At 34.5% G+C, this 14,177-nt stretch overlaps 1 protein-coding gene across 8 annotated transcripts in view; it reads left to right on the forward strand.

Annotated features, from left to right (window-relative positions):
* ARID4B (AT-rich interaction domain 4B) overlaps positions 1-14,177 on the forward strand; it is a 136,613-nt gene that overhangs the window by 84,401 nt on the left and 38,035 nt on the right. For all 8 annotated transcript variants that reach the window (XR_011650521.1, XM_045196411.2, XM_053912408.1 and 5 more), the window contains exons 10-16: positions 1,577-1,653; positions 3,450-3,604; positions 6,492-6,564; positions 8,495-8,589; positions 9,529-9,626; positions 10,579-10,822; positions 11,136-11,311. Coding sequence is in view for 7 of the 8 variants with exons in the window: in XM_045196411.2 (XP_045052346.2) it covers positions 1,577-1,653; positions 3,450-3,604; positions 6,492-6,564; positions 8,495-8,589; positions 9,529-9,626; positions 10,579-10,822; positions 11,136-11,311 (918 nt within the window). In the remaining variant the exon portion in view is untranslated. The remainder of the gene's footprint in view (positions 1-1,576; positions 1,654-3,449; positions 3,605-6,491; positions 6,565-8,494; positions 8,590-9,528; positions 9,627-10,578; positions 10,823-11,135; positions 11,312-14,177) is intronic.

Raw genomic sequence — 14,177 nt, forward strand, 5'->3', positions numbered from 1 at the left:
TGTACTCTTCGTACTGTCTAATTTGTGGATTTTGCCTGGTGATTGGATATCTAACCTGTTGTATAACATTTGACTTCTGCAGTAGTCTGAGGATTAGAATTGGTTGCTATACATGTGTGTTAAGTGTTAAGAAAGTGGCTTTTCATATAGAACTTTCTTAGAACTGAGTTGCGAATTTCTATGGGTTTTTTTCCTTTAAGAATTATGACCAGAAAAACCATGTATTTTATACTCTGACTTACAGGGTGATTATACAGGATCCAACACAAGTGATGCCCCTTTTTTATTGTAAAATCTTGTATTACAAAATCATAAGCATGTAATTCTGCAATATAACAGTATCATACCATACGAAATTTTAGGTGAAATGTTTCAAATTAAAACCATAAATTATTACACCCATATATTGCCCTGCCAACCACATTCAAGCAGGCCTTACTTACTTCTTCCGGAACCTATTTTTTAAAAGGATGATGATGTTTTAAGATTGGTGTTTGGGTTTTCAAATTCTGAAAAGTGATTTTTAAAAACAGTCTATGAAAATCATGTTAACAAAATTGAGATAATCAGAAATTTGAACCTGGAAATTGAATAGTGGTTTGATGATACTAAGAAATTATTAACTTCAAAATGTGATAATGGTATGATTACGTTTTTAAAAAGAATTTTAAAGCTCCATAATGAAACATCATAAATTATATAACTTCTGAGATTTGCTTCAGAATAATCCAGTTGCAGTGGGAGGGAATAGATAGGGCTGTAGAGAAGCAGTGATGATGAGTTCATGATTATTGTACTGGGCGATGGATATGTGGGGGCTCATTGCACTATTCAGTCCACTGTTGTGTATATTTGAAAATTTTAAAATAGAAAGTTAAAAGATATAGGCAAGCTGAGAAATGTTTTTGGAATAGTTTTCAGGCTTTTGTGGCTTGAATGACACAAACCAAATGAAGGAAAGCTGAATAAAGATTTATTAGTGTAAAATGGGAAATACATATGGTGTATGATAGAGCCTCTTACAGTTATTTGCGTCCTTACAGTTGAGGAGTTCCACAAAGCATTTTAAATTGTATATTAGAAGTTTGCTTGTGAATCTAAAATACAGTTTAAAAAATTGTTAAAGGAACACTTACGTAATAAACTAGTACATTTTTTCCCAATATTAAAGTTAGTAATTTCTTACGATTGTCCCAAGATAACAGCAGATTCTTGCTATTTGACTTCTTACTTACTGGGTTCATGCATTCTGCTCTCCAGACATTTCATTTATTGTTAATTTTAGTATTTCAGTATTTTTAGTACCCCTTTTAACCAGGGACCCTCAATATTTAAGAATACCTGTTGTTTATAAAACACTTTTTAAAGGTGGGGTCCTTTTGTAGATGATGTTTACATACATTAACACCCTGCCTAACATTTTATTTGGAATTTGCATCTCTGTGAGCAATCACTTTCACTGTAAATGTCAGTATTCCCGTATTTTCAGTAGCTTTCTGTGGTGTGTAATTAGGTTCTTCATTAACATCTGTTGTATTTTTGTGTTTTTTTCTTTAAAATTAAAAAAATAATACAGTACTTCTGTACCAAGAAAGGATGTCCATGAAATTACTAGTGACACTGCGCCAAAGCCTGATGCTGTATTAAAACAAGGTAAGGGTGATCTTGGAATAAATGACAGTTAATTTGAACGCTGATCAAGTGTTTTTGAAGATTAAATTTTCTTTTGCTCTTTAAAGAATAATTTTTCAAAATAGTCTTTAGTTATACTTGGTTCTTTGTGACTTTGACTTTTGTAAACTCATGTCTTTTTTTGGTGGTGCTTTTTTTTAAATAAAACACAATAGGGTAGGTAGAATTAAAGCAATACCTGTAGCTCTTTATTTTTTTTCAAAGGTTCTTTTTTATTTATTTTTAGAGACATGGGAAGGGAGGGAGAAAGAAAGGGAGAAAAACATTGATGTGTGAGAGAGATGTCAGCCATTTGCCTCTTGCATGTTCCCAATTGAGGACCTGGCCTGCAGCCCAGGCATGTGCCCTGACTGGGAATTGAACTGTTGGCTCTTTGGTTTTCAGGCTGGCACTCAGTCCACTGAGCCACACCAGCCAGGGCCCATTGTCTTTTGTTATCATAGGTTTCCCTTTTCTTCTTCTAGCTCACTATTATTGAAAAGTGTGAAAGAACTATATCAGCAGCTGTTACGACAGTCTGGCTTTTGCCTTTAAATAAAATGTTAGTTCCTGAGGATGGTAGAAACAGGAATCAAAGTAATTTTGACTTGGCATTTCTTATAATGTAATAATAATTTTGTTATGTTGTCATTTATGTCATGTTATGTTACACTACATTATAGTAGATGCTGTAATTGCATTTCTTACTAGATTTTTGCCATTTTGAATGGCCATGCATTTTCTCTTTGTGTATATTCCTCAAATCCAATAATATCTGGTTAAAAATCATGAAGAATTTATGATTTAGTCCTTGCCAGTGTAGCTCAGTTGGTTGGGCATCGTCCCGCAAACTGAAAGGTTGCAAGTTTTTGGGTTTGGTCCCCAGTCAGGGTGTGTGCAAGGGGCAACTGATTAATGTTTCTCTCTCTCTCTCTTTCTCCTCTCCTTCCCCTTTCTCTAGAATCAGTAAAAGGGGAAAAAAAGGAATTTATGATTTAGTTTATTTTCATGTATTATAAAATAAGAATAACTGTGTAAGTCAAATTGGTGCTAATTGTTAATATAAGTCAGGTTTAACTAGAGATGTAGAGAGCGTGTTTATAGTACATTTTCAGGTGTTGTACGTTCATCACAGTGGCTCCGCCTGCTATGTCATGCTGTTCAATTGTCAGTTTGTTGGATAAACAGTGAAAGATTTACCCATCTGAGTTCTGGCCGGGTGGCTCAGTTGGGTTGGAGCATCATCCTGTGCACCAAAAGGCTGAGGATTCATTATCTAGTCAGGGCACATATTTAGGTTGCAGGTTCAATCCCCAGTCAGAGTGCGTACAGGAGGCAGCCAATATATTTCTCTCTCTCTCTCTCTCTCTCTCTCTCTCTTTTTCCTCTCCCTCCTTCTTTTCTTCTGTCAAAAATAATAAACATATTTTTGGGTGAGAATTATTTAAAAAGTTAAAGAACAAAATTATTTACTTAAAGTTGTTTTTAGTAGACATGCTTGATTTTTGTTTAAAAGAAGAAAACTGCTGATTTCTTTTGTATCTGTTTGAACCTAGGTCACCTTCCAATGGTAGCAATTTTGCCATCTATAAAAATGGCGGCTTGATGCTTAAGATTGTTAGGGCTACACTTGCTGCTACATGGAAGAGCAGTTAGCTCAGTGTCTGCCACACAGCAGACACTTCCTAACTGTCAGCAGTGTTTGCACAAGTTATCTTTTTGTAGACAAGTCAGTTGTCCTATTTCTCCAGTTCACGTAGTTTATGGTCTCTTTGCAGCCTTTGATCAGGCCCTTGAATTTCACAAAAGTAGAACTATTCCTGCCAACTGGAAGACTGAATTGAAAGAAGATAGCTCCAGCAGTGAAGCAGAGGAAGAAGAGGAGGAGGAAGATGATGAAAAAGAAAAGGAGGATAACAGCAGTGAGGAGGAGGTAAGTAAACGCAGTTGATGCCTTTTACATTAAAAATTATAGTTGGGATGTGGGGGAGGGGTAAAATTATAGTTGTGTTTCCTTTCTGAGTTAGGATTTGGCGTAAAGTCATTAATCACTTGAAGAGTTTTAGTGTTAGAATTATTTCATAATAAAATCATATTTGTGATACTCATCATAATCAACTAGTTTGCTTACCTTAAAATAGAAATGCAGTTTTGTGAAATTAAAAATAAGTATAGTTATCCCAGTAACTTCAGAAACATTTCTTGATTTTGCTGTGCTTCTGGCTTATTAGATGATGAAGGAAATAGCTATGTAATATAGCAGAACTTTCACATGCTTTTCACTGTTGTGTAAACAGGTGTCACTTTATACAGTGTTTACACTACATTAGCATATTTTATCGAAATACCCAGAAGAGCATGAAATACATACTCCATCTAGCATTAAAAAAAAATCAGCAAAAAAGTAAAGATTAATGAAAATCTTAAGTGATTTTATCTAATATAAATGGGTGGGTAGTTCTGATTAGATCATAAATAAGACATCTGAATTTATATGGATCAAAGAGCTTAAATTTTAGATTTTTGTTGTAGCTGGTACTTTAGGTCTAGAGTGACAAGTACAAGAAAAAGACATTCGTGATATTACTAGTGACATCACACCACTGTACTCTTCAGTGGTTCGTTGAACGACTTCATAAAAGTTTTGGGGGAGAGGTACAGATAGTGAAGTCCCCTCTATATTGGATCATGAAGTGAATTGTATTTAATGTTTTTAAGGAAATTAAATTAATGTCAATATGTAATATTTTAGGTAAGTTGCGGAATTCTGCCATGTAACTGTAGTAAACAACTATTAATGACATAGGGTTGTTTTAGAGTTTGTTTATGATATGATGGTCTAAATGACAGTGTGCAGTGTAACAGTTTCCCTGGCTCTAGTTCTGTCCTGTACAGCTTTCTATTTAAAAATCCCTTGCTTAAAACCTTTCAGGTGGCTTCTTATTCTAAAAACCAAGCTTCACTTATATGATTTCCTTTATAATCCAACCCCTACCTTCTTTCTTTGTTTTTGTTTTTGTTTTTATTACTTCTTTTGGTGTGTCTCCCCACTCGGAACTTTACGCTGTAGCAGTACCAAATCACATACCTGCTTCTACTCACTTTTGTACATACAGGACCTCTACCTACAGTGCCCTTCTCTTCCTTCCCCCAGTCAGCCTGGCACACTCCTGTTCAGTTTTCAAGCCTGACTTACATGTCAGTGTTCTGAAGGGAAACCTCATTTGCTAGTCTAAACTACTACAGTTCTTCCCTTACACATATTTTGTCATTTGTGTGTGTACATACATACACACATACACACAAGTACATTGATTTATGTCCGCTTCTTAACTCCCCTACTAATCTGTAAGCTCCTCAAGGGTGGGGACCTTGTCTTACTGGGGCTCACATTCATAGTGTCTGACATAGTATGTACTATATAATAGATGATCCATAAATGTCAATTAACCAACTTTTGGTGCTTAGATTTGTGTTTCACAAATGTTTTTGCAAGAGCAAATCTGGTTTCCAGTTTAAAGATTTTCTTGTGTTATATACCAGGTAGGCTTAAGATTTTTGCAACGGGGATAAGTTTGGCAGTTTATGAAAATCAAGTATTATGCCATGGGGACATTTAAGGTAATATCTAGAAAACAGATTTCCTTAGACTTACATCAGACTACCTTACCAAAATACAGCATATGTGGACCATGTTTAAATTGAGAAATACAGATTTATCATAAGCAAATTAATAATTTTCATTTATTCTTCTCTGCCCAACTAGCAAAGCTAATAGTTTCTCCACTTGGGTTTTTGTTTTTAACTGGCCTTCTTCTGATGCGCTAGCTTTTGGCATAAAGGAGTACATTTCATTCAAACAGTGGCATTAGACACGTGATTTTTAAAAATTAAAATGATCTAGTCTACTGATAGAAAAGTATGCTCCAAACTTTTAGTATTAGAAATACATTTGCCTCAGCCAGAATAACTGTAAAGCCTCGGTGAATATTTTGGACCACTTTCTCTGCAGTGACTCCAAGTCAGTGCTCAGTTTTCTTTCATTTGATTCAGCACCTGACCTAGTGCCTCCACTTACTGGCGCTCATTGAATGTTTGTTGAATGGATGATAGTCACTCAATCGATGAGTTCCTCAATCTCACCTACTGCCCTGCTCCTTGCAGGTTGCTTCAGGACCAGCTCCCCACAGCCCCTGGCCACAGCAGCAAGAAGCTAGTCCTTCCCTTGTAATTGATAAATTGGGGAATATTTTATTACTTGAAGATTTCCCTAAGTCTGAATCTTCAGGTATTGTAGATCGAGTTCGTTCCCCACTTCGCTGATTTTACCAGCTTGAAGGACGACACAGTGGGGCTGTGTGTAGTGAGGGCACTTGCAGTTACAGCTCCTGGGGCCTGCACTTGTACAGTGCCACGAGGAACAGTAATTGAGTCAGTTTTAAGGTGAAGTTTAAACCCTTACCCCAGTTTCATAGATGAGAGTAGATCTTCCTGAGCCTCTGACTGTGACTTAAAGAATTGATCTCTAATGTGGTAAAAAGTTGATGGGCCATCTTTGTAGTCTCGTTTCTCAAATGAGAATTTATATTTGGGATGGTCACTATGGAGATACCTTTTAGGACATATTTCTCTCTAAAGCATAAAATACCTACACTTTTCTAGGTTTGAACAGCTTAGTACCAAGCAATAATTTTTATTTGGTAAAAACCTTTGAACTATTTTAGCGAGTATTATTAGTCTTTGCTCTTGGTAGGAAATCTGCTTGTATTATTAAATGCTTGACTAAGGAAAATATTCTATTCTTCTATGACTAAAATTAGGAAGAAATAGAACCATTTCCAGAGGAAAGGGAAAACTTTCTTCAGCAGTTGTACAAATTCATGGAGGATAGAGGTGAGTGTTGTTTCCTTCCTTTTTTCCTTGTTAGTGTTATAGGTATCAGATAGATAGCTAACACTTGAAAAATAATACTTCTGTTCATCAAGCTTCATGTCATTGGTAATGGCTATCTTTTTGATTGCCAATAGCATAGTGTCTGTCACATAGAAAATGGAATGAGGAATTGTATTTTGATAGATACCACGGCCATAGACCCATAAATGTCTGTGTTTTGTCCTTTTTTCACGCCATCAGTAGGATCCCAAGGAACTCTTATACTAGGGACCAGCAGTAGCCTAGGAACCATAATAGCACCATTGTATTTTCACCAGCATAGATGCCACTAGTCAAAGGCCTCCTTCTCCAAAATCACTGTTGATAGACTTGGGTGGGGGTGTGTGGTATGTGGCTACACTCTTAAGATGGGCCACAAGTCTTTTTATAAGAATTAACTCATACATAGAGAGCCAGAAATAGAGAAATGTGGCAGCGTCTCAAGGTGACCCTTAAGATGGTCAAGGTGGCTTAGCTTATTGAATCTGCCTAATGTTGAAGAAATGAAAGGGTTGGGGGTAAGAGGAATGGCTAAATAACCTGTAGTGGTGACCTTGTCCTCTAATAACTGTTCTTCACTGCCCTTCAGAGTGTAGTTTCTCTTTCCTGGGAAGATGCTAGCAAGGGAAAGGGAGTTGGGAGAGGCAGAAAGCTTTTTAGCTTGAGCAGAAGGAAAAAAATGAATGAGTAATATTTGGTAATTAATGTTTTTTAAATCCTTGTTTGCATTGCTGATAAGTAGAAACTGCTTTTGCCTTTTACTCTCACAAGTGATAGTGGCTAGTTATCTTTTATTTAATATACATTGTCCTCAATTCCTGTGTTATTTCTTTGTATGAATGGAGACTTGGCCTAAGAAGGTAGGCTATTTCTTAGGCTTTTATATAAGATAAATTAAAATGTAAAGAAAATGAATAAAATCTAATATTAGATAGCGAATAGAATACCAAAGTAAGATTATGCCATCATAAATGTTTTAGAAAGGGTCACAGATTGTGTATCTCTGTCCTTCCTTTTCTTTCCTATACCACTTTCTAATGGTTGCTGGTTATAGTGTCCTTGCGCTACATTTTTCCTTGTTAGAATGAAAGAAAACTATAGCTTTACTCTAAAAGCATTTAGAGGAGTAGTGATTTAATAAAATGCGAAGAAAGTATCACAAAAATAACTCATTGTGGAGCAGTTGCCCTTCACTTATTTCAATACTTTCTTCAGTTCTACCAAACCTTATTCCCTGATTTTTAAAAATTTTATTTTGTTGGTATTTTATTTTGCTTCCTTTGGTAGTTATTCTTTAACTCATCAGGGGAATGAAAGTGGAATGAAATCAAATAAGGTTTTGAAAGTTTTGTATGAGAAAAAAAATTAAATGAAATGGGCTTAAGTAGTAGAGATGTTTCCGACTAACAAGGGATTTTTCTCTTTTTATATACGTGTTGAGGCAAAGTAGATTTACACTTGTGAGTACACAAGACCCAGTTTATTCTTGTATTAGTATTTATGAAGTGTGTTATTTTCCATGCGAACAACTGTGGCCCTACTTTTGCCCACCCTGAGTGCATGTGTGTGCACCTGCGCAGGCTTTCAGCTCTGTTGGTGGTGGTATGTAAGTCTTGAAATTTAAAATAAAAAATTTAGTGTTTTTTAAAAGACCTTTTCCAGTAGTATTTTAGTTTTTAAATTTTAGGTTTTGATTTGGGGGCGAGAGAGAGAGAGAGAGAGAAACATCAGTTTTAGTTCCACTTACTCGTACATTCCCTGGTTGACTCTTGCATGCGCCCTGACCAGGACCGAACCCGCAGCCGTGGTGTGTCAGGTCGTTGCTCTGACCAGCTGGGCTGCCCGGCCAGGGCTGTAGCATGGTTTTAATATATTTTCTTTTCCTTAACAGGCACACCTATTAACAAACGACCTGTGCTTGGATATCGAAATTTGAATCTTTTTAAGTTATTCAGACTTGTACACAAACTTGGAGGATTTGATAATGTAAGTATTACATCGAAAGTGAAACATGTTTTTTATCATGTTTTTTGATCTAAAATTTTCTATTCCAGTTAATAAAAATGGAAAGTACAAGTTAGAAATACAGCTAGCCTCCTCAGACCAAATTTAAATTTAATTAAGAATTTTTAAAATGAGCTTTCTGACTTCTAAGTTTATCAAACTTTCACAAACTGCCTGTGTATGTCTGAGTTACAGCAGAACCATGCATCGGTGGCAGTTCTTGCTTTTTGTGTCTTCCACTAGACTGTCAGGTCCTGGGGGCAGGGGTCTGTGTTAATGTTCTTTATATCTCTTCCATTGTGCCTTCCGTATATATAAAAACATGTATGAATTTATACATATGCATACATGGGCATATGTTTTTTATTTATATAGAAATGTTTTAATATATACATATGTGTATATATATAAATATGCAGAAAATATTTTTTTGAACTGAAGAAATTATCTTAAGTTTGCCATGATGTACGGGGCCCATCTGATTAATAAGACTATTCTGTGAAACAAATTTCTATAGAGTAAAATGCTTTAGTAAAATCCATAGAATTCTTTGCCTTACTAGCTTTTGAGTTTTATGGAACATGATATATCATTTTAAAATTTCTATCTGTTTCTTCGTTATAAATTTAGACTTAGGAACCTGGATGTTTTCTTATTTACTATAGCAGGGTTTATTTAAAAGTCAAATGGTCTAATATTTCAACGTTTGTAACTCTCTGAGATTTGGGAGAGTACTGAAACTTAAAACTTTATTATTGTGAACCAATTTTTGGTTTAGAATTCATTGAGATTGATGTTTTTCATCTCTTTTGAGACTAGAACCAATAAATATAAACATTTATTTATATATACTGTAGTTATCAAAATCCTATTATGTTCCTACCTTTAATTTGGGAGTTTTCATTTCACTTTGTCCATTAGATTGAAAGTGGAGCTGTTTGGAAGCAAGTCTACCAAGATCTTGGAATCCCTGTCTTAAATTCGGCTGCAGGATACAATGTTAAATGTGCTTATAAAAAGTAAGTCGGTGTACTTGATACAGCGATATTCAATTTTTTTTTGTCTAGAAAGCATGAAGGATTTATTATAGAACTGAAGCTAAGAAGAGATAAGAAATTTTTGCTATTGTAAGCATTTCCTAGAGTGTATCCTGTGAATACTAGATCTGGGAGACAGTCTGGGAAGAAAGTTTTTGTGGCCAAGTGTATTTGGAAAGTACTTTGTAGAGGTTAAATACCAAAATTTTAAAATTCAAGTAAACCTAAATTTGAATCCTGGTTCTGCCTGTTATCAGCTGTTGGTGCCCTTGGACCATTTATTTGTTCTCCAAGCCTCAGTTTCCCCACTTATAGAATGGGATAATACTGTTTGTCTCATGGGATTACTCTGATGCTATTTTACATACACTGTGAGACTCAATGCCTGGCATACAGGAAAGTGCTCAACAAATAGCGAGGTGGTACTACTAGTCCTAATAGCTACAGCTGTTAAAGTTACTTTATTTAAAATTGATGACTGTCTTTTCACTTTTGGCATAGTTTTTTAAAAAAGATTTTATTTATTTCTAGAGAGAGGGGAAGGAAGGAAGAAAGAGAGGGAGATCAACATTGATCAGTTGCCTCTCGTACATGGCCCAACCAGGGACCAAACCTGCAACCCAGACGTGTGCCCCAACAGGGAATCGAACTAGCAACTTTTCACTTTTAGGGACAACACCCAACCAACTGAGCCACACTGACCAGGGCATAGTTTTGTTTTGTTTTTTGTTTTGTTTGTTTTATGAATTTTTTCATTAAAAAATGTTTCTGTTTGGGTTTAAAAGATTGGGAAGAACTGAGCTAGAATAAATTAGAATATTGATAAGACTTAATATTTGAAAACTTAAAAGACATGAACACATTTTTAAAAATACAACCCTACAGTAATATTTTGAAATGTTTTTCCAAATATAATTTCTCTTCTTGTTTCTAGATACTTATATGGTTTTGAGGAGTACTGTAGGTCGGCCAGTATTGAATTTCAGATGGCACTGCCAGAGAAAGTCGTTAATAAACCATGTAAGGAGTGTGAAAATGTAAAAGAAATAAAGGTTAAGGAAGAAAATGAACCAGAAATCAAAGAAATAAAGATTGAAGAGGAGGAAAAGATAACACTAAAGGAAGAAAAGTCTCCCGAAGATGATGTTGAAAGAAAGGAAAACATTAAACCCTCTCTGGTAAATCCGATACTGTCCTTTGCTGCCTTTGGTACATTTTCTGCATCCTCTGTAAAGTTTTTGTAGTTAGTTTATTGTATAATTTTGTATTTTACTGTTTGTGCATTTTCTTCAGTAAGTGCTATTTTTGTGTTTAAAATAGCTGTTTGCTATTTTTGCCTGGTGTTATAGGAATGGCAGGAGTTTCTTAAAATAACTAGTAATTTTCTCAGTATTAGTATTGGTTGGTACTTCCTTTTGCTAACAAATAGGTCGTGGAGCTAGGTTGACAGTATTTACTTTTGTTGGTTTAGTTGCTCTGATCTTTTTCTAGGGAAGTAAAAAGAATTTATTAGACTCTATCCCTGCACAAACTGATCAGGAAAAAGAAGTTAATATGAGAAAAACAGGAGAAAATGAAAATCTGGACAATAAAGATGATGAGATAACTGGGGTAGATGAACCCCTCAGCATAAAGGTAGAAGCTGAAGAAGAAAAAGCAAAATCTGGGTAAGAAATTTGTTTTTGGTTAAGATGCATTTGGCTGAATGAATTCTTGTAGTTTACTCTTTGTGTGTGTGTGTGTATGTATAAATCTAATTTTGATTGACAAAATACAGAATAATTGACTGATTTGCATTTATTACATTAATAGCATTTTCCTCCTTCAGAGACCCTACTAATGTAAATGTGTAGCAAAAGATCATAATTTTGATTCATTCTTCTTGCTCTCATCATGGAAATTTATAAAATTTTGAGCTAGAGAAAAGTACTTCTTACTATATTTAGCCCTGCTTAATAACCAGATAATACAAATTCGGGGAGATGGCTTTATGCAATGTTTTATAGATTGTATGTTGGTTATAGATTTCGACAGCTGTGTTCATTTCTTAAGCAAAAAATAAGAATGGAAAAGTGCTAATAATTAATTTTTAAAAGGCCAAAAGTCTTATGCTGTGTTTTATGTGATAGTAGCATTTACTTGTTTTGGTCAGTTTGGAATGAAGAATTATTTAACAATGTAATTTATGCACTGCCAGTGGACCCTTGGATTTTATGGGTGATCTTTGATGTCTAATCTTATTTCTAAGGTTTAAAAAACCTAAACATCCCTCGTTGTTATTGGTCCATTTAAGTAAGTCAGCCAATTTTTTTTTTTTATCATTTTAGTATTTTTCTGAAATCTGGCCAAAACATGAAGCCAAAGAGGAGGAGGATAAAAAGAAGAACATGCTTAGATGAATATAGTAAAAGGTGTTTGTTAATCTTTGTTACATATCTGTGTGTACAAACGTATATTTTAAGTTTTCCATACTGCTATTGGAAATTATTTTGACTGTTAAGAAACTTAGTAAGTGTTCAACCTTTTGCCTAAAATCTCAACATTTTTAGTGTTCTTCTGAAATTTTGACCTCAGTATACAGATAAACTTGGAAGGGAAAAAAGTGGGTTTAGATGAATATAGTATAAGTGTTTGCTTGTTATACTTGGTTATAGTTCTCTGTGTGTAAATGTTTATTTAAAGTACTCCATGCGGCTACTGGAGACTATTTCAGCTATTAAGAACTAAGTAAGGATTCACCCTTTTGCCTAAAAATGTGACTTTTAAATCTGCAGATATTTTTGTAGCATCTACTGTGTGGAAGGCACTCTGATAAGCCTGTATTTTTTCCTTGTTATTAATAATTATCTTAATTTTTCAGATTAGTACTTTAAAAATCGTACTATAAATGTGTTTTGTAGGTTTTTAGTAATTCATTTAATTTTTCACCTATATGCCTTTTTTGGTTACTACAGATACCTGTATGTGTCATACCACAAACTGGAATTACTCTGCTGTGACTACTCTAATTTGATAGCTGTTCTTTAGAAGCATTGTGTGTTAAAATGCCCAAAAGCGATTTCTGAATTTTATTAGATCAGTGCAATAGAAAAATTCACAATTATAAAGAATTAACACTTAAGTATTTTTCTAGTATGTCAACTTTAAGTAATTAACTACTACCGAGAACTTTCAATAACTTGCCTCCCTATTCCAGGAATGGGGGATTACATAAGGTAATTGATCTAAAATGCCTGGTTCAGTGTCTGGCCCATAATAGCTATTAATCACTTGGAGCTTTTTTCTTTAATTTGTTCCATTGTAAAGAGTGTGACATCAAACTGGGAAAATCTGATATTTCCTTGTAAATTCAGATGAAAAACTCTTGCGGGTACATTTGGTTTCCCAAAATGTAGTTGTCTAAAAGATAAAGCGTGTGTGTGTGCACGTGTGTGTAACGCGTTCACCAACCTGATTTCTGTAACCTGTGTGCTGGTTCATTCTGTACTTTCAAAGGCAGTCTTTCATGGCATTATCTGTTCTAGCTAGTTTAGTGCACTTAACCTCTGATTTCGCCACTGAGTTCTTAGAGTAGAATTTTCCGTGGCTGACTGATTTAAGCCAGTAATTGTGTTGTCTGCTTCTTTACACTTCGGTGTATCATTCACATGGCTTTTATTTGGTTTGTGTCTGAAGTTGATGGTAAATGTGAAATTTTTATTTTTAATTTTTTTGCTTTGATTTAGTAATCCAGACTATTAGGTTTTTATTCCAGATTAAATAAAGGTTGCTTTGGCTGCCACTTACACTAGGGTTGTGCTTGCCATTCTTGTCATTTACCAGTTGCGCTCAGCGCGTTATGCAATGTAGGGTACAGTTTAGAGTTTTTTCATTTTTAAAAAATTTTAGACTCTCTATTCTGTATCTCTCTTATGATGATTCTGAGGTGCATAATGAATCTTTTCAGTAAATCTCTTGTTATGTTAGCTACATTTCCTTTCCTTCCTGGTACTGTAACTTTTAACTTTCTATGTGTATAATATATATACTATACATATAAAACATTTATTTAAATTTGTTCATAGCAATTTTATTATTCAGTGGAGGACCTCATTTGTCACTGCTCAGAAAAACAACAGAAACCCACATTTTATGGTGGTTACATTTGAAAATATCTTGCTTTTTCATGTGGACTACAATGTGTACAGGACAATTTACTCTCATTCCGTCCTATTTTGGATTCAGCCTTCCTTTGTAAAGCTTACCCATTTATGGTGCTCTTGGATGTAGTTAAGTTCTTCGAGATAATTTATAAGAAAGAAACTATGGAAGAGGGTATAGGGGGGATAAATGGTATTGGAAAAAATACAATAAAAAGTAAAAAGAAAGAAAAATAAATTTGTTAATAGCTTATTATCCACAGCACCCTTTCTCATAATTTCTTAGATATTTTAGCCATACTAATAATTATTTCATTATATAGATGTTAATGTATTTTCAATAATAGAGTTCATGTTTTTTTTTAAGGTTATAGTTGGTTTCATTTAGGTTTTA

The sequence above is a fragment of the Desmodus rotundus genome, chromosome 10, assembly GCF_022682495.2.
Source record: "Desmodus rotundus isolate HL8 chromosome 10, HLdesRot8A.1, whole genome shotgun sequence".
NCBI classification, from domain to species: domain Eukaryota; kingdom Metazoa; phylum Chordata; class Mammalia; order Chiroptera; family Phyllostomidae; genus Desmodus; species Desmodus rotundus.